Source organism: Rhineura floridana, chromosome 11 (genome assembly GCF_030035675.1).
Source record: "Rhineura floridana isolate rRhiFlo1 chromosome 11, rRhiFlo1.hap2, whole genome shotgun sequence".
In the NCBI taxonomy this organism is placed as follows: domain Eukaryota; kingdom Metazoa; phylum Chordata; class Lepidosauria; order Squamata; family Rhineuridae; genus Rhineura; species Rhineura floridana.
Window position 1 is genome coordinate 19,315,784 of NC_084490.1, and position 22,508 is coordinate 19,338,291.

The window sequence follows — 22,508 nt, forward strand, 5'->3', positions numbered from 1 at the left end:
TGAAAGATAAGATTTTCTCTGGACACTATGTTGTGCACTGTATACCAGATTCCGAACTTGTAAACTGTGAAGGCAGAATCACGGAGTATACACAGCTGTAGCTACGGGGACAGATCTTAAGATGGCACATACATTTTCCAGAAAGAGGATTTTTTCATCTGAACAGCTTGTTCCTCCCGCGAAGCCCTGGGAAGAGATAAGCAATTAATTAAGGCTGCCCTGCCACCACACAGTGACTGTTCTTCCTCTTCTGGTCTAAAAACTGATGCTAGTTCTGAAGGCCAGAAAAGGGAAACATGTCCACAACTGGTTCCCTGACAGCCTCTGTTAAAAAACACAGGGCAGAGCTTCACAGGCTGCACGGTCAGAGTCATTTCGCTCATCTCTCTAGATACCACCTCTAAGTCCCCCCTCCCATCCCCGATTTGTACTATGGAAAAATAACTATTGGCTGGGTAACCACTGAGTGATTTCCCAGAGTAGCTCCAAGGGTAGGGATAAGGAATCTCTGGCCCTCTTGATATTGCTGGACTACAGCTCCCATCAGCTCTGAGCATTGGCCATACTGGCTGGGGCTGATGGGAGTTAAGAGTCCCAGCAACACCTGGAGAGCCACAGTTTTCCCATTCCTGGTTTCTAGGAAATGAGGTGAGCAAGATGCCTGCAGTGGCTGTTTTCTCCCCAGAGAGGGGAAGGCTCAGCTAGCAGTGGGGGGTAACTCTAGGATAACATGGTGTCACTAGTGATGTTACCAAGTTTCATAATTCCCTGACTCAGAATACAAACCTCAATGACTCGTAATTCTCACCTCCAGCTGGAGGTGAGCTTTAAGAGCCCTTAGAAATCCTGATTCCCCTCCCACCTACCTGGCTGCAGCTGCTAATTTGGCAGCAGGGAGGGAGTTCTCTCTCTTGGAACTCCAGTCCGCTCTCCCTGGCACTTGGGATGCTGTTACAGAAGCACTGCAGGCATCAGGAAGGGGGAGCGAGAGAGAGTCCTCCCATCCTGCTGCCAGGAGGCTTGGGGGAGGAATTTGGATCCCATCTAGAGATGTGAAAGCCCAGGGAAAAAACACACACAGAAAAATAAAGTTTCCCCCCATTTTTACTTCAAATTTTGGTGGAGAGAAAATGGAAAAATTCAGAAAAAACACAGGTTCTCCCCCCAAATTTCCCCTTCTTTCTGGGCTTTCACATTTCTAACCCCATGCTGCTCCTGATGATGTCACTTGGAGCATGGTGGGGTCCAAAAAGGCTCATGGTTTGGCTCAGAAATAACAGAGCTATTTTCAGACTTTTTAAAAAGGGAAATGACTCAGTGGCCAAGTCCAATTACAAATCATGCTGAGGGGGAAGGCTACTAATCACTAGGAGTCATATGTTAAGTTAGGGTAAGGTCACAGAACAATTTGCCTGCTGCCACCACCTCACAAACCACGCATAGGGCCTGTCAACCACAGCGCTACTGACCTTAGCAGCTCTGTGCGTCGAACGGCTTCCTGCAGCTCCATCAGCCTCTCCTTATAGAGGTTGCGCTCCATCACCACACGTGCCATCTCAGCCCGGGTGAACCGCTGAGGCTGGGACAAGCCCCCTTCAGCCTGCTGAGGAAGATTGTGATCCTGCCTCAACCATGCACAAATGTCACTCCTAGAGTCCCAATTCCAACCCGTCTCACACCCATCAGCCTTCCAGAGGGCCTAACCCCTCTGCTAGTCACAACAGCACCCTGCAGAGGGCGCTCTTCTTACCTCCCCCTCCTCACTGGGACGTCTCGTTTCCCCAAACTCCTGCCGTATCCTGGAATGAGAAAGATGTACTGATATTTGTGTTACCGTACTTCTTTTTAAAAATATTCTAGGTTGATGTCCCAGGGACAGGAGATTCCATTTTCCCTTTTAACTGCTAATACATGCCCCGAAATCATCAATCACAAGACCAGCTCAATACACACACAGTGGAACACGCAGAGGAATTTTTACACCATGGTTAGGAAGCAGCAACCAATGCCCAGCAGGTACACAATTGTTTATTCAGTAATTCAGATAAAGCACCAACACCTTTCGCACAAGCCGCTCTTCTTCAGAGGAACAGCCGAGTTTAGAAAGATTCAGGTTTGTCTGAAGCATTTGGGCAGAAACACACAAGGCTGCCTTTGCTATATTATTATTGTTGCTGTTATATACACTGCTTTTATTATTGTAACTGAGCTGCAAAGACATTATCATTATCATCACTGTTATTATATTTATATCCCACCCTTTCTCCCAGCAGAAGCCCAGGGCGGCACTACAATATAAACCTAAAAAATGCAAATACAGGTTGTTAAAACATATAATATAACCTGCATGAAGAAAACTGGACAACGTCTTCCTACATTAGCTACGTATGTCTTTAAAAGTACATATATTACACTTTTAGGATGTGGCCCTCATAATATGGCATATAGCTATTTAACTTAAATGATGCTCTTGGTTTGAGACTGTCTGTGTGTGGTGCAACAATCAGAGCACTGGACTTTGCCTTTGGAGTCTCAGTTCAAATCCCCGTTCAACTACAACTAAGCTGGTTGAAATTGGGACAGTCACATTCTGTCTCCCTCTCCCACAACCTAAGCTACCTCACAGGGTTGTTGTAAGGATAAAGGGAGAAAGAACCAGGTACACTGCCTTGAGTGATCTGGAGGAAAATGAAATAAATTATTGCTTCCTCCTCTGCCCCTGAAACAGTGGGTAACTCACACTTTGGGATTTGCCTACATTGTGGGAGAGTTGTTCTGTACTACTGACTTGAGGTGCCACTCTCCTTTGCTTTGCCAGTGCAGCTCAGGAGGTGATAGAATCATGATGGCTGTAAAACGCCAGGAACAGCAGCTACCAGGTCTTACCGGCTAAGTTCCAACTCAGTCTCTTTCAGCTGGGCTTGGCAGCGGCTCAGGGCACCCAGTGTTCCCTCACGCTCCATCCGTAGCGACTCTCGCTCTTCAGTGAGCTCTTCTACACGGGCTATAAGATGGCGGCGGGCAGTATCCAGAGCAATCCTGGAGATGGGACAATGAGGAAGGTTTTAGCCCGGGACTGGATGCCATGTCCAGGTGGAGGGTCTGATCCAAGTGAGAAACAGGCATGCAGCAGAGATATGGAGGCCAGGCCTGGATCCCTATTTCTTTAACTGCCTGCCAAGTAAAGTACCCTTGATAAGGGCATACAAGGCCCTTTCTTTTTAAGGAGTTCCAGCTGCCATCAACATACAAGGCCCTATGCAGTTCAGGACCAAGTAGCTTGAGAGCCTCACCCCTTGCATTTCCAGCAGGTCATTGTGTTCTATAGGAGATTTTCTCCTTCAAATCCCAAAAATCTCAGAAGCCTGCTCCACAGTAACTCAGAGCATGGCTTCCAGTGGGACCACTCCTGTTCGGTAGAATGGCACCCATGTTGAGGTATAACAGGCACCCACTATCTGTACATCTGACGTCACAGTAAACTAGGGCATGAGATTTTTCTGAGGACAAAATGAACACAAAAAACTTTTGACAAGCTTTTCCAGCTGATTGAAAAAGTCTCTACCTTAGATGTCCATTTAGGATTAAAAAAAAAATCTTTAGTTGTTTTTGCACTGTTTTAAAAACTATTTTTAGCTGGCTTTATGATGTGTTTGTAAGTTGCCTTGACAAACAGAAATAAAACACTTTAGGCTAGGAAAGGAAGGGGTTGATCTTACCGTGCCTCTTGTAGCTGAGTGTTTTCTGCCACCAGGGTTTCTAAGGCATCACCTGAAAGATGGTCAAAGATGGACATGGCTGAACTGCCAGGGCACAGACCCAGCCCTAATTCCCTGCAGGTTGGGGAATTACGGGAGGCAGGTTTTCTGATTGAGGTGGGGGAGCTAGGACTCCTGGGTTCTCTGGGAGGAGAAATAGGTCCCAGCAGGAAAGGATGCAGAAGGAGGGAGAAGGGTGGAGTTTCACCTACCCTGCAAATCGGCACCGTCGTCCATATCGCTGAGGAGTTCAGGGCTGAGGCCCGAGACCTCGGCGAAAAGGGACACCGTGTTGCGCTCGAGGGTGTTACTCAGAGGGCTGAGAGACAGACAGACAGACAAATAGACACAGTACCCACCCACTCCTATCCTAGCAACAACACACACCCACGTCTGACGTCACAGTAGACAGAAACCAGGTATGGGATTTTTCTGAGGAGAAAATGAACACAGAGAAGTCCTTAAAAGATCACTCTCACTCCCCATCCTATGACTGCAGTGATTTCAAAATGGCAGCTGCTGAAGGGGGTGCAAGAGAAATAGAAGATACCCGGCTGGCCGGCCAACTCAGTGGTGTGTGGTCCTCCAAAGCAGCGAGTATGATAGCTAGAAGATCTAACTCTCCTGATATTAAAGCACCCGTGAAGGGAATAGAGGAAATGCTAGAGGGTTAGGGAAAGGTGTGATCATGCCAAGGTTGAGGGACACAGAAAGGAAGAGCCTAGCTGCTGCTTCACTCCAATGGAAGAGTGTCTGTGTTCAAACACACATCAACCATGTTCAGCCAATATGTGCTTTCTGCTCAGAGGCTTAATAAGTGAACACATCCCTCTTACCTGCTTGGTTGCTTTTGGTCAGGTCCCAATTCCGGAGTGGAGCTCAGGAGGTCATCCAAGTACAAGCACTGCTGCTGAACAGGAGTGGCTGACGTGACAAGACGGGGGGGGGAATGCAAAGCATTTCTTATGTTTCAAGATTATCCACAATTAATCCATCTCTACAAAGCCCTTTCCATACTGAAACAAATCTAGAAAAATAATAAATGTGTTGCTTCCTTTGGACAGGGGGCCTATTTGACATTTTGTTGCTTGCTTACAGAAAAATAAATATTATATGTTAATTTCTCCTGTTATAAGAATAAATGAAAGCCAGGCTGGTCCTTGCCCTGCAATCAGGAGAAACTCATCAGGAACTAGAACTACTGGAGTGAAATGGGAGGGATGGGGACCGGCACAGCTAAAACACAAAATGTACAATAAAAGTGTAGAACTGGCATTCTATCAACTCATTAGGCACCAGTAAGGAACCTGAGGTCCCCTCCAGGCCTCTCTAACACTGGCTCTTAGGGCTCCCCCTAGGCCATGCCCTCTCCTCAGGGTACACCCCTCGCTGGCCATTCCCCGGGATACTTTAATTTATTTAATTTATTCATTCATTTATTACATTTATATACCGCCCCATAGATGAAGCTCTCTGGGCAGTTTACAGCAATTATAACAATAAAAACAAATATACAAATTTTTAAACACAAAAAACAATTTAAAAACACAATTTAAATTTTTTTAAAAACAATTTAAAAACACATGCTAAAATGCCTGGGAGAAGAGGAAAGTCTTGCCCTGGCGCTGAAAAGATAACAGTATTGGCGCCAGGCACACCTCATCAGGGAGATCATTCCATAGTTTGGGGGCCACCACTGAGAAGGCCCTCTCCCTTGTTGCCATTCTTCAAGCTTCCCTCTTTTAGGGAAGCCATGTGCTTTAAATGTAGGGTGTAAATGTGACCTTCCTATGAAAAGCTTATCCTAGAGAAGACAAGATGGAGGGTCCCTCTCCATACCATCCTGCTCCGGCTGCATCATTTCTTGTGCCAAGGGGAAATCATTTCGTTCTCCGTCCCTCTGGGGCATCTTCTTTGCAAGGGGAAACTCCCGAAACTCTACAGGTTCCTGAAAAGAAGGGGGGAGGGGAAGGAAAAAACATAAAAGCCCATTTGTTCTTGGTTCCCCTTAATGCCTCTGCTCCCCTCCCCACACAGCCTTCCCATCTATCCTTGTTGCTCTTTGCCAGAAGCAACAAACAGGGGCTCAAGCCCCACAACACCAAGCCACTTACCTCTGGGGAATGAGGGAATTCAGGAGGCCCAGGATCTGAGGTGCTTGGAAGAAACTGTGGGGGTGCCTGGATTGGTAGGGGCTTCAACCTGATCGGGAGGGGGAGGAAAGAGGGGGAGAAAGTTATTTGGATTTTTTCATTACTGCTAATCAGCTGTCCTGGAAAAGACATGTCTGTAACCTCCTACAGTATATCGTTGCTTGGGGCCCTTCGCCATCTCCGTATCTCAAAGGGTCTACACGCACCTTCCTTCCCTCCTCCATCCCACAATAAGGCCTCAATGTGGCTGGCAAACCCAATTAACAACAATATAAAACAACCAACATATTACACAGAAATCTAAAATTACTACTGCAAGCTTAAAAAAAAAAGTAGTCAGTTGGTAAGTTCTGTTGTTGTTAAAAGCTTGAGAAAGAGAAGCTGCCTTATACAGTCAGCCTGATCCAACTAGCTCAACAGTGTCTACACTGACTGGCAGCCGCTCTCTGGGTTTTCAGGCAGGGGTCCCTCTTTGGCTTACTTGGAAATGCCAGGGACTGAACCCAGTACCTCCTGAACGCAAAACCCCATTTTGCCAAGGGCTATGGCCATTCTTTAACGATAAAAAAGAATCTTGGATTCCAGAGAACAGGACAGGCTTCATCTGGCATCTAAAAAGGCAAATAACGAAGGAGCCAGGCGGATTGGACGAGTGAGGGAATTCTGTAACCGGAGTGCCACCACTAAAAATGCCCTCTCCTTGCCAGATACCCACCTGACCTCTGAAAGCAATCAGAGAAGAGCCTCACGTTTCTTTGCCCACCGCCCCACACTGCACCCCATTTCTACTAAGTTTGTCATGGAGCAGCTTGTCCTTTCTTCACTTTGGTGCTGGGGTGCGTGTGCAAGATTAGATTTCAACCCCATCCCCACCCCAGCTAACTGTTTTGTCACATGCAGCCCTTGGTGGGTTGCCTGGCAACCACAGGGCACAGTCCCATCCATTCCTGCCTTAATCTAGCACTGGCGTAGGCCCTGCCATTGCTAGGCAACCACAAAGGGCTTCTACCCTTCTGCATGAAATGAGGGAAAATAGTCTGGTTGAACAGCAGCTGTGGTGCGCTTCGAGGAAGCTGGGGTGCACAGCAGCTGAACGCACGCAACAGCTGGACGTACGGTACCCTCCACAACCTCAGCAGCCTGGGTAAAAATATCCTTCTTGGTCAGTAGGGAGGGGCCTCCCTGGCTTACTGGTGGCACAGTATCCCCAAACAAACTCCTGACCCCCACTCCCCATGCCTGGCTTCCTCCTCCAAACCTTTGTGTCTCTGCAGACAGAGATCCAGTTTGGCTAGTACTGGCCAACGTCACCCTTTGCGACTTCAGTTCCTTGTAGCTTTGCACAATCTGTAAGGAATGGAGGACAACATGGGAATGTGGCCCAGCTTGAAGTAGAGGGGAGAAGAAAAGAGCAAAAAAGGGAAGACGGTACCTTTGTGTGGCTCTGATTCATAGACCAGAGCTCCTTTAGGAGGGACGATTTTTGTTCTTCCAGGCTGGCCACTGCAAGAAGAGAAAGCAGGAGAGGGAGAGAGAAGGTGATGTTGGAGTGATTGTGATGTGTATATCGATACCAGAAACTTTAACCAGTTTTAAATTGGTTTTAGGGTCATTTTCAAACACGGAGCTAAAAATTGCCTCTTATGCACTATTTGTATTATGTGCAGTTAAAAGTGGAAAAGGGAGCAGACCAAGACATTTTGCTGGTGGAGGTGAAGGACAACATGATGCCCCCTCTCTATTCCACATCTGAAAGGCAACTGGGCAGGCAGCTGAATCAACACTGGTGACAGAATAGCATCCTCCACCATACATCAGACAGTAAGCCAGAATAAGGGGGTCCTGGAGAGGCCACATGGCAACAGAAGGGAATGGCTGGGGGCTCAGGAAAAATAGCCAGTGTTACTGCTATTACTGCTGCTGCCCCTGAGCATCTGCCATTGAGGTGGTTGCTTCACTCTGCCTAAGGTTAGGGCCGGCCCGAGAGCAGGATAAACCCATCTTGAATAAAATGCAGATTTTGTTCAATGCAAGCTTTGCAGTGGCGATACAGACCAAATGAAGAAAAATTCATGCCTCATATGCGAGAATGCACAAACATCTTGGATTAATGCAAAGAACACTGAGGCGACAATCCTATACTCACTTACCTGGATATATATAGATATAGGATAGTACTATCAGAGTTTTCATTTTGTGAGGGTACTGAGAATTTTGTTAGAGATACCCTTTGCTAGGGTGTAAAACTCTTTTTTTGAAGAAAATATAATCCAGTCTGGCTCCAAAATAAGTCCCTGTGTGCTGGGTTGAACATTGAATAGGTGGGCATAAGCATAATTAAGTTAAAAGATTTCACAGATAAAGGTGATGGTGGTGGAGGAGGATTGGGTCAATGGCTATAGACACTAAACATTTTTCCAGAGCTAGTGGCAATTTGTGTCTATGTTTCCTCGGTCTAGATACATCATTAAACACAACCCAGCCCAGACCTTACCAGGACACAGAATTAGGTATGGACTGCACAAGATAAGAGTCTTATCTGCTAGATCAAGGGCAAAATCCAACAAGAGATATTATAACTAAGACCCATTGAAGGAAATGGAATGTGATGTGCAACCTATGGGTGTCTGAACAGAAATAAGTCTTGCTGCATTCAGCAGGATTTACTCCTGCATAAAGCATGCATGCCAATGTATCTTCATTGTGCAAAAGACAAACTAGATATGAAGTTAAATGTGCCTTTACATCTAACATGCAGGGTTGTTGTGTTTATTTTTTTAAATGCAAACTGTATCAGCTGGAGGAGGACTAATAATTAATGGGATCAGAGCAGTTGTGGGGAGGGAATGTAACCCTTTCCTCCCCTACTGCAGTCCTGAGGAAAATCTCTGCTCTGAAGCTGGTATTTGCAATGGAAGGAAATTCTCTGTTGATGGCAATGGGAAATTCCACCACCCCACATACACCCAGCAAATATCAGCTCCAGAAGTGGAACTTTCCTCAGGATTGCAGCAAGGAAGACTTAAAATTTCCTCTCTACATCTGCTCTGACCACCTTAATTATCAGATTATTGAAACTGGTACAATTTGCATTTTCTAAAACCGGCACATTAGAATAATATCACATGTAGTTTGTTCTCAGCTTGTGCTGAAGTGCCCATAAGCCCTGATCCCATGCATGTTTACTTGGAGTCACGTTCACTGAGTTCATTGGGGTTTATCCCCAGGCACTTGTGTGCAGGATTGCAGCCCAAGACACACAGAGATCAACTGGTGCTATCCCTACATATGAATTTGTCTAATCAATTTTTTAAAGCCATCTATGCCAGCAGCCACGAACTCATCCAGTGGCAACAATTATGCAGTGTGTGAAGTAGTATTTCCTTTTGCCTACCCTACATCTGCTGCACATCAGGTTTTGGAGTCCTCCAAATAAAGTAATGCTATGGAAGAGGGAGAGGAAAAAACACCACCTCTCCCTCCCTCTCTCGCTCTCACTCTGTGCATATTTTGTAAATAATCACAAATGTGACTAAAAGTTGCCCAAGTTTGCAAACAGCCCAAAAGATGTGCACAGATGAAGTTGCACTGCTGACTGCTCCCTTACACCCCAATCTTAGCAAACTTGATCGACCGGCCCAGCCAGAGCTTCCAAGAAGCATAGCAGGGAATGGATGAAGGATGCAGGATTGGGCATGCCTGCTGGTGGGAGAGATATGGGTAGGTGGCAAGCTACCCAGCAAGCAGAAGATGGCAGAACAGGATTCAGCCAAAGCCAAGAACTGGCTGGTCTGGTAACCAGCATCCTCCTAGGCAGGAGAGGGGAACCTTTGGCCCTCCAGATGTTGCCAAACTTCAGCTTCCATCAGCTTCAGCAATCATGGCCAATGGCCAGGGATGATGGGAGTTGTCGTTCAATGACATCTGGAGGACCCAAGATTCCCCACACCTAGAATGCCCTTATCGAATGTAGGTTTTTCATACAATTTGCAAAGCAGTACGTCCAGCATTTTTTATTTTCTCACCCTGATCTGCGTAGCTCCGTGCTTTCCCTTCCAGGGCACGACTCTGCCCCTCCAGCCGGCTCACAGCTGTTACATGCACCTTGCGTTCCTGCTCCATCGCATCCTCCAGCTCCATAAACCTCTGCATGAAAGAGAACTCCAAGAGTCCAGGCAGCTCCAACATCCTCTCCCCCACCCAATCCCAGCACTGCTGCATTTTGGCAGCCACTTCTTCCCATCCCACACAGGTCTCTTTCATTGCTCCTCCACAGCTTCATCAGCCCCAGCGCTATCCACTCGGGGTCCCAAAAGGCTGCGGCTGAGCAGTCATCAACCATGTATCACACTCAGTATGAAATAGACTGTGGGCATAAGGATCGTTTTCCTTATCAAGAAAAGCTTGAAAGCTGTTAATGCTTTTTAGTTTAGCAATGTGGCTAAAGGGTGTGTGTGTGAAAGAAGTTTCTTTAAAATCTTAAGTGATACAAAGAGGATGAAAAACTTCCTCCTATTCATTCTCCAGTAGAGCATGAAAGCTTAGGGACATCCCCCCAAATTGATGGGTCACAAGCTTAAGACAAAGCAAAATAAGTACTTCTTGACACCAAATATAACATCCCATGGAACTCCTTGCCACAGGATGTTGTAATGACAATGCACATAAATAACCATTAAAAAAACAGTTTAGATGAATACATGAAGGATAGGGTCCATCAGTGCCTGCTGTCTGTGATACCCAGAAGTACAATCCCAATTTTTAAATACAGAATCCTTTCCATTAGCAGATGCCAGGGATTAACGACTGGGGATAGAAACTGCCACCAGCCCCTTCTTTCAACATTAAGCTAGATTGAAAATTACTTTCTACTTCTGTTACCAGGATATTTCTTGGTTCCCTATAAGACTTCCTGAGAAAGGTGCATTCACAGGAGTGGCACCACAAAGAGAAAGTCCTTCTGAGCTGCTGATCGTTCTCTAGTAAAAGTGCCAGCCTAGGCAACCACCAGATTTGACTAGCACACACCAGATTTATAAGAGGGAGATGGGAAGGGACTTGACCCCCCTCCCCGTACACACACACACTCACCCCCCAGTGCTTTGGGGGCAGATTGGCCTAACAGGCAAACCTGGCTGTCTCTGTCCTGTGCAACACTCTGCTGAGACTAAATAAATGTTTACAAATAGTAGTAGCAGCAAAACAGGTAGGCAGAATGAGATACCAACCTCCTCTGCCCGCTTGCGCCCAGCTCGCTCCCGCTCATATTGCCCCAGCAGCCGCAGACGGTCATCCCGTAGGCATTCCAGAGCCTGGTCCCGCTCCCGGACTTGCCCGCAAGCCCCTTGCAAGGACTCCAGGACAGAGACCAGTTGTGGCAGGAGCCCTGACACAGCTCCAGGCCCGTGGGCCCCTACAAGCCGCTCCAGTTCCCCATACAAACCCCCAGCCATCACCGACACCAGCTCCTCGTAAGGAGCAGGGTTGGGATCCCCATCGCCTCTAAACATCTCCTCGGGGTCATCCATTGTGAGCTGCTCTAACCACTGTACTCTCCAGCCTCCTACTCCAGATACCCCAGGTTTCCTCCTGGCTCCTTAATCTTCCTGCTCCAACCCACCAGACTTCACTTTCTTAAACACAAAAAGTCTTGCCCTACCTCCTCTTCCTGGTCCAAGAACACAGGAATCCAGACACTGTTCAAGTTACTACTAGTACTACTCAACACCCATTTTGAGCAGGCAGGACCCTTGAGCCTTTTTGTCCCTGAATGTACTTCACGGAGTAACCAGGATTATCTGTCCCCTACCTCTATGCACCCTTGCTCTAGCCACAGGACTTTACTCCCTTCCTAGTTCCTCCCAGCTCCAGGTCCATGCACACATCCGCAACCCCTCGCTACCATTTTCCGTTGCCGGAACTAAATTGGCTCCCAGGCTAGGTGCTCTAACCACTAGCCATATTCTCTTTGGGAAACCCAGGAATCCTGGCTCTCCCCCCCCCCGGAGGAAGGGCGAGCAAGAAAGAAAGGGGAATCCCCGGATTTCTAACTCAAGTGTTTAGCTCTCCCCGCGTCAACCTCAAAACCCCATCGGTGTCGACAGCTGCGATCCCAACTTCTTGTCACTTTCCAAGAGGAAAGGTAGGCGGAGCCAAAAACCTATAGGACGACCAACGGAAATACGGCTCTCATGAGGAAATCGCCATGGGTGGCCAATTGCGTGCCGAAGTACCCACTTGTGGCCAATGGCGCCCGGAGGCGGGAGGTTTCCAGCAAAGTGCCGGCAGGAGAGGGTGAAGAAGAAAAAGGATGGGGGGGGCGGGGGGAAGAAATAGTATTAACTTTCTGCAATCACATGATACTGGGTCATATGACCTAAAAAAGCTGGTTGGGTGAGCCTGCGTGTATATATTATACAAGCTTCACGTCGGAATTTCAGGTTTATGGTCCCTTCTCTTGGATTGTTTGATTAGGGCGCAATTCAGCTTTGCTTCAGAGTCACTTGTTGCTGTAACAGAAGTTAAAGGCTCTGCCCTACTGGTGTTTGGATACCAGCCTGGCTCACTGCACTTTTTAATGATCTACTTATTGCTGTGTTAATTCATCTTCATGCTGTCTGAGCCTTTTGGAAACTTGTTCGCGGGTTTCACAGAAAGTCCGGGTTTGCCTTTATAAGAAGCAGGACGCTGGGCTAGATAAACCTTTGTTCTCATATGCATATTGGCTTGTCTCCAGTGTCTCTACTCAGAGTAGACTCATTGAAGTCAACAGACATGATTAATTTAGGCCATTAGTTTCAATGGGTCTGCTCTAGAGCAACCCATTGCCTCATATAGCCTGCCCAGTTCCCAGTTCCTTATTTGTGTGAAATTTCAGTCACTAACAAAGAAGAAAAGTTGACAGCTACAGCAACGTCAAGCCAAATTTAAAATGCCCCTGAACCCCAAAATAAATAATGGGGTACCCTGTATGATATATCGCTGTAATCAGGAGACTCTCGCCGTCAAGACTGACAAATTTATACAATCAAAATCATCAGGATTCCGATATCATAAATACATAAAGATGTCATAAAATCATAAATCATAAGTAACTGGGGATACACACCCCAAAATCTGCTCTGGGCCAGGACAAATCATATACCCCCGGAAAGGGGAGGGTGTCCCCTACGAGATGCCACTGAGTCCCATCCGGCCCAGAGCTTCTGCTGGGCACCAGACACTCACGAGTGCATCTATGCAAAATCAAACTGGACAAAAACATGCAGGAAAAAATAAGTAACTGGGGGTACATGCCCCAAAATCTGCTCTGGGCCAGGACAAATCATATACCCCCGGAAAGGGGAGGGTGTCCCCTATGGGATTCCACTGCGTTCTGCCTGGCCCAGAGCCTCTGCTGGGTGCAGGGCACATGGGAGGGCATCTATCCAAAATCAAACTGGACAAAAACTTACAGGAAAAAATAAGTAACGGGGTACACGCCCCCAAATCTGCTCTGGGCCAGGACAAATCATATACCCCAGGAAAGGGGAGGGTGTCCCCTACGAGATGCCACTGAGTCCCGTCCGGCCCAGAGCTTCTGCTGGGCACCAGTCACTCACGAGGGCATCTATGCAAAACCAAAGCAGACAAAAACATGCAGGAAAAAATAAGTAACTGGGGGTACATGCCCCAAAATCTGCTCTGGGCCAGGACAAATCATATACCCCAGGAAAGGGGAGGGTGTCCCCTACCAGATGCCACTGCGTCCCGCCTGGCCCAGAGCCTCTGCTGGGTGCAGGGCACATGGGAGGGCATCTATCCAAAATCAAACTGGACAAAAACTTACAGGAAAAAATAAGTAACTGGGGGTACACGCCCCAAAATCTGCTCTCGGCCAGGACAAATCATATACCCCCGGAAAGGGGAGGGTGTCCCCTACGAGATGCCACTGAGTCCCATCCGGCCCAGAGCTTCTGCTGGGCACCAGACACTCACGAGGGCATCTATGCAAAATCGAACTGGACAAAAACATGCAGGAAAAATAAGTAACTGGGGGTACACACCCCAAAATCTGCTCTGGGCCAGGACAAATCATATACCCCCGGAAAGGGGAGGGTGTCCCCTACGAGATTCCACTGCGTCCTGCCTGGCCCAGAGCCTCTGCTGGGTGCAGGGCACATGGGAGGGCATCTATCCAAAATCAAACTGGACAAAAACTTACAGGAAAAAATAAGTAACTGGGGGTACACGCCCCAAAATCTGCTCTGGGCCAGGACAAATCATATACCCCCGGAAAGGGGAGGGTGTCCCCTACGAGATGCCACTGAGTCCCGTCCGGCCCAGAGCTTCTGCTGGGCACCAGTCACTCACGAGTGCATCTATGCAAAATCGAACTGGACAAAAACATGCAGGAAAAAATAAGTAACTGGGGGTACATGCCGCAAAATCTACTCTGGGCCAGGACAAATCATATACCCCCGGAAAGGGGAGGGTGTCCCCTATGGGATTCCACTGCGTCCTGCCTGGCCCAGAGCCTCTGCTGGACAGATCACCGATTAATTCAATCCACTATGGCCATTAATATTGTTCCTCAACGTAGGCTCCAAGGAAGAAAACCAAGGCATAAAATGAACACCCATGCCCTTCAAGATCCTATTAAGCGAGCTTGCTTTCAAACAACTCTCAAGAAACATCTACTGACGGAACTCCCTGAAAATGTCGAGGAACACTGGATTAAACTGAAGACATCCATTATTGCAGCATGTGAACAAACTATTGGATACCAAACTAAGAAACATCAGGACTGGTTTGATGAGAAGGATAGTGAGATTGAACATATCATTGACAAGAAAAGGAAAGCCTTCCAGATATGGCAAAAAGACATTAACTGTGCTGCTAAGAAAAAAATCTATGCTAGTGCAAAGGCAGAGGTCCAAAGAAGAACTAGAGAAGAACGCCCAGTGGATAAAGAAAGCTCAAGAAATCCAACATTTTGCAGATGCTCATGATGCACGGGGCTTTTTTAATGCCACAAAGGCCATCTATGGACCAACAAATTATGGTACAAATCCCTTACGTTCAATAGATGGTACCAAACTTCTAAAGGACAAAGAGTCTATTGCACTGCATTGGAAAGAGCATTACCACGATCTCCTTAATCGTAACTCTATTGTGGCTGATGAGGTCTTTTCGCAAATCCCGCAACAACAAATTAGAGATGAGCTTGCAGTATCCCCTAATTTGGATGAAGTCAGTAAAGCCATTAATCAAATGAAAAATAACAAAGCTAGTGGACCTGATGGGATTCCTGCTGAAGTCTTTAAAAAAGGTGGGCCTGAACTTACACAACAACTTAATAAGATCATCGAAAAAATCTGGATGAGGGAGGAGATCCCGGAAGACTTTAGGGATGCCATAATTATCACTCTTTTCAAGAAGGGTGATAGAACAGATTGTGGGAACTACCGAGGTATCTCTCTTCTTGCTACCGCAGGTAAAATCCTTGCAAGGATCCTTGCAAATTGCCTCCTACCTATTTCAGAAGACATTCTCCCTGAATCCCAAAATGGTTTCCACCCTTCCAGGCGGACAGTGGACATGATCTTCACTGCACAACAGCTTCAAGAAAAATGCAGGGAGCAAAACCGACCTCTGTATATGGCATTTATTGATCTGACTAAGGCCTTTGATACTGTAAATCGAACTGCCCTCTGGACCATCCTTCTGAAAATTGGATGCCCTGATAAATTTGTGAATGTTTTGCGACTCCTCCATGACGACACGAGGGCAACAATTTTGGATAACAGTGGCTCTCAAAGAGATCCATTCAAAGTGGGATCAGGCGTCAAACAGGGATGTGTCATTGCTCGGACCTTATTTGCTATTTTTATCGCCATGATTCTACACCTTGTTGAGGGGAAACTTCCCACTGTCATGGAAATCACATATCGAACAGATGGAAAGCTTTTTAATCTCAGTAGGCTGAAAGCAAAAAGTAAGGTAATTACAACCTCTGTCATAGAACTTCAATATGCCGATGATAATGTAGTCTCCACACATTCAGAGGAAGATCTTCAAACTATCCTAAATGTCTTTGCAGAAGCATATGAAAAGCTTGGCCTCTCGCTTAACATAAAAAAACCCAAAGTGCTTCATCAGCAAGTGCGAACCAATTCCTCTGTAGCACCGTCAATCCAGTTTAATGGTGCAATGCTGGAGAATGTCGATCAATTTTCTTATCTTGGCAGCCATCTCTCTGTAAAAGCTGACATCGATGCTGAAATTCAGCATCATCTGAGTTCTGCAAGTGCCGCATTCTCCCGAATGAAACGTAGAGTGTATGAGGATTGGGATATTCGCAGGGAGACCAAAATGCTTATTTACAAAGTCATTGTACTACTGACCTTACCATACGCCTGTGAAACATGGACCATCTATAAACGCCACTCCCAACTTCTTGAAAGATTCTACCAACGCTGCCTCCAGAAAATTCTGCAAATTACTTGGGAAGATAGGCGGACTAATTTTAGCGTATTGGAAGAAGCAAATACCACCAGTGTTGAAGCAATGATCCTTCAACCCCAACTTCGCTGGACCAGCCATGTGGTTCGAATGCCTGATCGCTGTCTTCCAAAGCAGGTACTTTGCTCCCAACTTAAGGATGGAAAAAGGAATATCAGTGGACAGCAAAAGAGGTTTAAAAATGTTATCAAAGCTAATCTTAAAAGATGTAACATGCATTAAGAACTGGGAAGCCTTGGCCCATGAACGTCCCAAATGGAGGTCGGCCATTATCAAAGGTGCTATGGACTTTGAAGAAGCACGAGTAGAGGGCAAAAGGGACAAGTGAGCTAAGCGGAAGGCACGTCAAGCAAATCCTCATCGTGACCATCTTCCATCTGGAAACCTATGTCCTCACTGTGGGAGGCTGTGTGGATCCAGAATTGGCCTCTACAGTCACTTACGGACCCACCACTAAAGACCTTACAGTCTTACTCGGCCACGAGTGATCGCCAATGAATGAATGAATGAAATGAATGAATGAATGATATATAATACTTCAAATAAAGTTTTGGGGTGGGCACCACCAGATCCTTTTTTCCCCTACCTAATTTAAACATTTGGATGTGTATAGTTGCTCAGATCCACTCCTTCTGCACACAAGAAATTCTGGGCAAGTCAGGAAGCCATGGATTCTTGTAGAGAATGTTTTTGTCCATTTTAGTTGTGAGTACATGCTATCATACACGCCCTGCGGCCTCCACAACCTCTGGGCTAAGCAGGACGCACTGGAATGTTATAGAGGACACCCTCCCCTTTCCTGGAGTGTATGATTTATCCTGGCCCAGAGCAGATTTGGGGGTGTGTACCCCCAGTTACTTATTTTTTTCTGCGTGTTTTTGTCCAGTTTGATTTTGCATAGATGCCCTCGTGAGTGTCTGGTGCCCAGCAGAAGCTCTGGGCCGGACGGGACTCAGTGGCATCTCGTAGGGGACACCCTCCCCTTTCCTGGGGTATAAGATTTGTCCTGGGCCAGAGCAGATTTGGGGGCGTGTACCCCCAGTTACTTATTTTTTCCTGTATGTTTTTGTCCAGTTTGATTTTGGATAGATGCCCTCCCATGTGTCCTGCACCCAGCAGAGGCTCTGGGCCGGACGGGACGCAGTGGAATCTCGTAGGGGACACCCGCCCCTTTCCTGGGGTATATGATTTGTCCTGGCCCAGAGCAGATTTGGGGGCGTGTACCCCCAGTTACTTATTTTTTCCTGTATGTTTTTGTCCAGTTCGATATTGCATAGATGCCCTCATGAGTGTCTGGTGCCCAGCAGAAGCTCTAGGCCGGACGGGACTCAGCGGCATCTCGTAGGGGACACCCTCCCCTTTCCTGGGGTATAAGATTTGTCCTGGCCCAGAGCAGATTTTGGGGCATGTACCCCCAGTTACTTATTTTTTCCTGTTTTTGTCCAGTTTGATTTTGGATAGATGCCCTCCCATGTGCCCTGCACCCAGCAGAGGCTCTGGGCCAGGCGGGACGCAGTGGAATCTTGTAGGGGACACCCTCCCCTTTCCGGGGGTATACGATTTCTCCTGGCCCAGAGCAGATTTTGGGGCGTGTACCCCCAGTTACTTATTTTTTCCTGTAAGTTTTTGTCCAGTTTGATTTTGGATAGGTGCCCTCCCATGTGCCCGGCACCCAGCAGAGGCTCTGGGCCAGGTGGGACGCAGTGGAATCTTGTAGGGGACACCCTCCCCTTTCCGGGGGTATACGATTTGTCCTGGCGCAGAGCAGATTTTGGGGCGTGTACCCCCAGTTACTTATTTTTTCCTGTTTTTGTCCAGTTTGATTTTGGATAGATGCCCTCCCATGTGCCCTGCACCCAGCAGAGGCTCTGGGCCAGGCGGGACGCAGTGGAATCTTGTAGGGGACACCCTCCCCTTTCCGGGGGTATACGATTTGTCCTGGCGCAGAGCAGATTTTGGGGCGTGTACCCCCAGTTACTTATTTTTTCCTGTAAGTTTTTGTCCAGTTTGATTTTGCATAGATGCCCTCGTGAGTGTCTGGTGCCCAGCAGAAGCTCTGGGCCGGACGGGACTCAGTGGCATCTCGTAGGGGACACCCTCCCCTTTCCTGGGGTATAAGATTTGTCCTGGGCCAGAGCAGATTTGGGGGCGTGTACCCCCAGTTACTTATTTTTTCCTGTATGTTTTTGTCCAGTTTGATTTTGGATAGATGCCCTCCCATGTGTCCTGCACCCAGCAGAGGCTCTGGGCCGGACGGGACGCAGTGGAATCTCGTAGGGGACACCCGCCCCTTTCCTGGGGTATATGATTTGTCCTGGCCCAGAGCAGATTTGGGGGCGTGTACCCCCAGTTACTTATTTTTTCCTGTATGTTTTTGTCCAGTTCGATTTTGCATAGATGCCCTCATGAGTGTCTGGTGCCCAGCAGAAGCTCTAGGCCGGATGGGACTCAGTGGCATCTCGTAGGGGACACCCTCCCCTTTCCTGGGGTATACGATTTCTCCTGGCCCAGAGCAGATTTTGGGGCGTGTACCCCCAGTTACTTATTTTTTCCTGTAAGTTTTTGTCCAGTTTGATTTTGGATAGGTGCCCTCCCATGTGCCCGGCACCCAGCAGAGGCTCTGGGCCAGGCAGGACGCAGTGGAATCTTGTAGGGGACACCCTCCCCTTTCCGGGGGTATACGATTTGTCCTGGCGCAGAGCAGATTTTGGGGCGTGTACCCCCAGTTACTTATTTTTTTCTGCGTGTTTTTGTCCAGTTTGATTTTGCATAGATGCCCTCCCATGTGCCCTGCACCCAGCAGAGGCTCTGGGCCAGGCGGGACGCAGTGGAATCCTGTAGGGGACACCCTCCCCTTTCTGGGGGTATACGATTTTTCCTGGCCCAGAGCAGATTTAGGGGCGTGTACCCCCAGTTACTTATTTTTTCCTGTAAGTTTTTGTCCAGTTTGATTTTGGATAGATGCCCTCCCATGTGCCCTGCACCCAGCAGAAGCTCTGGGCCGGATGGGACTCAGTGGCATCTCGTGGGGACACCCTCCCCTTTCCTGGGGTATACGATTTGTCCTGGCCCAGAGCAGATTTTGGGGCGTGTACCCCCAGTTACTTATTTTTTCCTGCATGTTTTTGTCCAGTTTGATTTTGGATAGATGCCCTGCCATGCGCCCTGCGCCCAGCAGAGGGTCTGGGCCAGGCGGGACGCAGTGGCATCTCGTAGGGGACACCCTCCCCTTTCCTGGAGTATATGATTTGTCCTGGCCCAGAGCAGAGTTTGGGGTGTGTACCCCCAGTTACTTATTTTTTTCTGCGTGTTTTTGTCCAGTTTGATTTTGCATAGATGCCCTCGTGAGTGCCTGGTGCCCAGCAGAAGCTCTGGGCCGGGCGGGACGCAGTGGCATCTCGTAGGGGACACCCTCCCCTTTCCTGGAGTATATGATTTGTCCTGGCCCAGAGCAGATTTTGGGGTGTGTACCCCCAGTTACTTATTTTTTTCTGCATGTTTTTGTCCAGTTTGATTTTGCATAGATGCCCTTGTGAGTGCCTGGTGCCCAGTAGAGGCTCTGGGCCGGGCGGGACGCAGTGGCATCTTGTAGGGGACACCCTCCCCTTTCCTGGGGTGTATGATTTGTCCTGGCCCAGAGCAGATTTTGGGGTGTGTACCCCCAGTTACTTATGATTTATGATTTTATGACATCATTATGTATTTATAATATCGGAATCCTGATGATTTTGATTGTATAAATTTATTGTCGGTCTTGATGGGGAGAGACTCCTGATGACAGCGATATATCATACAGGGTACCCCATTATTTATTTTGGGGTTCAGGGGCATTTTAAATTTGGCTTGACGTTGCTGTAGTTGTCAACTTTTCTTCTTTGTTAGTGACTGAAATTTCACACAAATAAGGAACTGGGAACTGGGAACTAGGAACCAACTTCAGCATCGTAATCTACTTGGCCTTTTAAGATTGGCTTTGGAGGCCCTGCTCTCAGTCCCGTTCCTGTGTAAGATCATGTGGACTGATAGAAGAGGTGGGATCTTCTTTGTGGTGGTACTGAGATTGTGGTGATCCACTAGGCTCCTTCCCCAGCTGAATCTTACAGAGCACCTTATACATGTCTAAGTCCCATTATATATGTACGTCCCATTGGGTTTGTTGGGTCCACTTCCAGGATTACAGTTTTACCCACTGTATATGCTATTAGTTACTGGGAGTTTTTGAACTGTTGTCAGTAATATTTTTAACTGCTGCTATTATTATATGCATTGTTTTAATTTTATTTTTTATCTTATGTTTACTGTAAGCCACTCTTTTTGATAGAAAAGCAGGATATAAATAATAAACTGAAAGTAACTAAGTTACTATCTACAACAGGGAGTCACTCTAGGAAGGATTTCCCAGCACCTGCAACCTGAAAGGTATTTTTAAAAACAAAAACTGAAGATGCCAAGGACTGAATATGGGACTTCCAGCAAAGTATGTGCTCTGCCACTGAGCTAATATTACTGGAAACAAAGCCCTATGAGGAGAGACTGAAAGAACTGGGCATGTTTAGCCTGGAGAAGAGAAGACTGAGGGGAGATATGATAGCACTCTTCAAGTACATGAAAGGTCGTCACATAGAGGAGGGCCGGGATCTCTTCTCGATGGTCCCAGAGTGCAGGACATGGAATATTGGGCTCAAGTTGCAGGAAGCCAGATTTCGACTGGACATCAGGAAAAACCTCCTAACTGTTAGAGCCATATGACAATGGAATCAATTACCTAGGGAGGTAGTGGGCTCTCCGACACTGGAGGCATTCAAGAGGCAGCTGGACAGCTGTCTGTCGGGAATGCTTTGCTTTGGATTCCTGCATTGCGCAGGGAGTTGGACTTGATGGCCTTATAGGCCCCTTCCAACTCTACTATTCTATGATTCTATGATTAGCAATAACGTAACTCTGTAAGATAGAACGTGCCTCACAGTTGATTTGCCTCTACTTAGCTGCATTTTTGTTTTTCTCTCTCTGGTACGGTATGGAACTGGAGATGCACCCATTCCTGAACCCCCCCCCCAAAAAAAAAGGAAATGGGGAAAACTGAAATATGTGCTTCACTACTTTTCTTCTGGATTCTAAACTTATGCATTGTGTATAACTTAGCACATAACACTGAAATGTTCAGCTGTATTTACATTTAAAAGCATAAATGCTTTAATTCAAGCAATTACTACAAAATATATCCAGTGATAGGGTGGATGCAACTTGCAACTTGCTGCTACAACATTAATGTACCAAATACACCTTGGGAAAGCAGGAAGAAAAAATAATAGTTTAAAACAGAATCCATCCATCATGAACAAAAGGGTGTTTTTATTTTTTTTGGCTTAGAAACTGTCTCCACACTCCATAGTCTATGTTATCAAGAAACAGAAAACACACAAAAAAATCCCCCCTTGTAGCTGCACGGTAACTGCTGCACACCGGCTTCCTTCATATGTCATGCTAAGCCATAATCTGTGGCTTACCATGAACAACCAGCATGGTAGTGCATGCTGCTGTATTACTCTTGCGACACTCCTCCCTTAGTCGAGCAGGGAGCAATCAACCACAAGCTTTGGCTTAGTGTAACATGTGAATCAGCACTCACGGATTTTTTTGGGGGGGGAGAAAAAACCCACAATGTTAAGCCAAGGTTTGGTCTTGGTTTGCAAAATATGAATGCATAAACATGGCATGCTAAGTCAAGGCTTCTGGTTTGTTGCTCCCTGTTCAATGAAGTGAGGCGTACAGCAGAAGCGATTCAGCAGTGTGCACTACTACACTGTTTGTTCATGGTAAGCCATAGGTTATGACTTATTATGGACAGACACGGCCATGTAAGCAACATTCCTCTTTCAAGATGAATCTAACTCAGAAAAAAGTAATGTTTGTCTCAGCCTTACAAGTAACATGTTTAAGTACAGTACACAATGATTGTAATTATTACTGTTCATTGTCTTGTACAGTTATGTCATTAAAAACTATTTTGAGTGAGTAAATGCTATACAGTATTAGAATCTTGCAGAAGAAAGGTGTACATCGAGGAGTTTTAATTATTGGTGCAATGTACTTG

The 22,508-nt window shown here is 47.0% G+C and overlaps 1 protein-coding gene across 2 annotated transcripts in view; it reads right to left on the bottom strand.

Annotated features, from left to right (window-relative positions):
• LOC133366484 (C-Jun-amino-terminal kinase-interacting protein 3-like) overlaps window positions 1–12,072 on the bottom strand; it is a 28,218-nt gene extending 16,146 nt beyond the window's left edge. The window contains exons 1-13 of one of the 2 annotated variants that reach the window (XM_061589636.1): window positions 11,140–12,072; window positions 9,937–10,057; window positions 7,344–7,414; window positions 7,170–7,258; window positions 5,873–5,960; window positions 5,598–5,706; window positions 4,595–4,682; window positions 3,971–4,077; window positions 3,720–3,771; window positions 2,887–3,039; window positions 1,751–1,799; window positions 1,470–1,600; window positions 133–186 (exon numbers count right to left, since the gene is read on the bottom strand). In XM_061589636.1, the coding sequence (XP_061445620.1) occupies window positions 133–186; window positions 1,470–1,600; window positions 1,751–1,799; window positions 2,887–3,039; window positions 3,720–3,771; window positions 3,971–4,077; window positions 4,595–4,682; window positions 5,598–5,706; window positions 5,873–5,960; window positions 7,170–7,258; window positions 7,344–7,414; window positions 9,937–10,057; window positions 11,140–11,439 (1,412 nt within the window). In that variant the 5' untranslated portion in view covers window positions 11,440–12,072. Of the gene's footprint in view, window positions 1–132; window positions 187–1,469; window positions 1,604–1,750; window positions 1,800–2,886; window positions 3,040–3,719; window positions 3,772–3,970; window positions 4,078–4,594; window positions 4,683–5,597; window positions 5,707–5,872; window positions 5,961–7,169; window positions 7,259–7,343; window positions 7,415–9,936; window positions 10,058–11,139 lie in introns of both variants that reach the window. The other variant, XM_061589635.1, reaches the window with a different exon arrangement.
• Window positions 12,073–22,508: the final 10,436 nt, after the last annotated feature.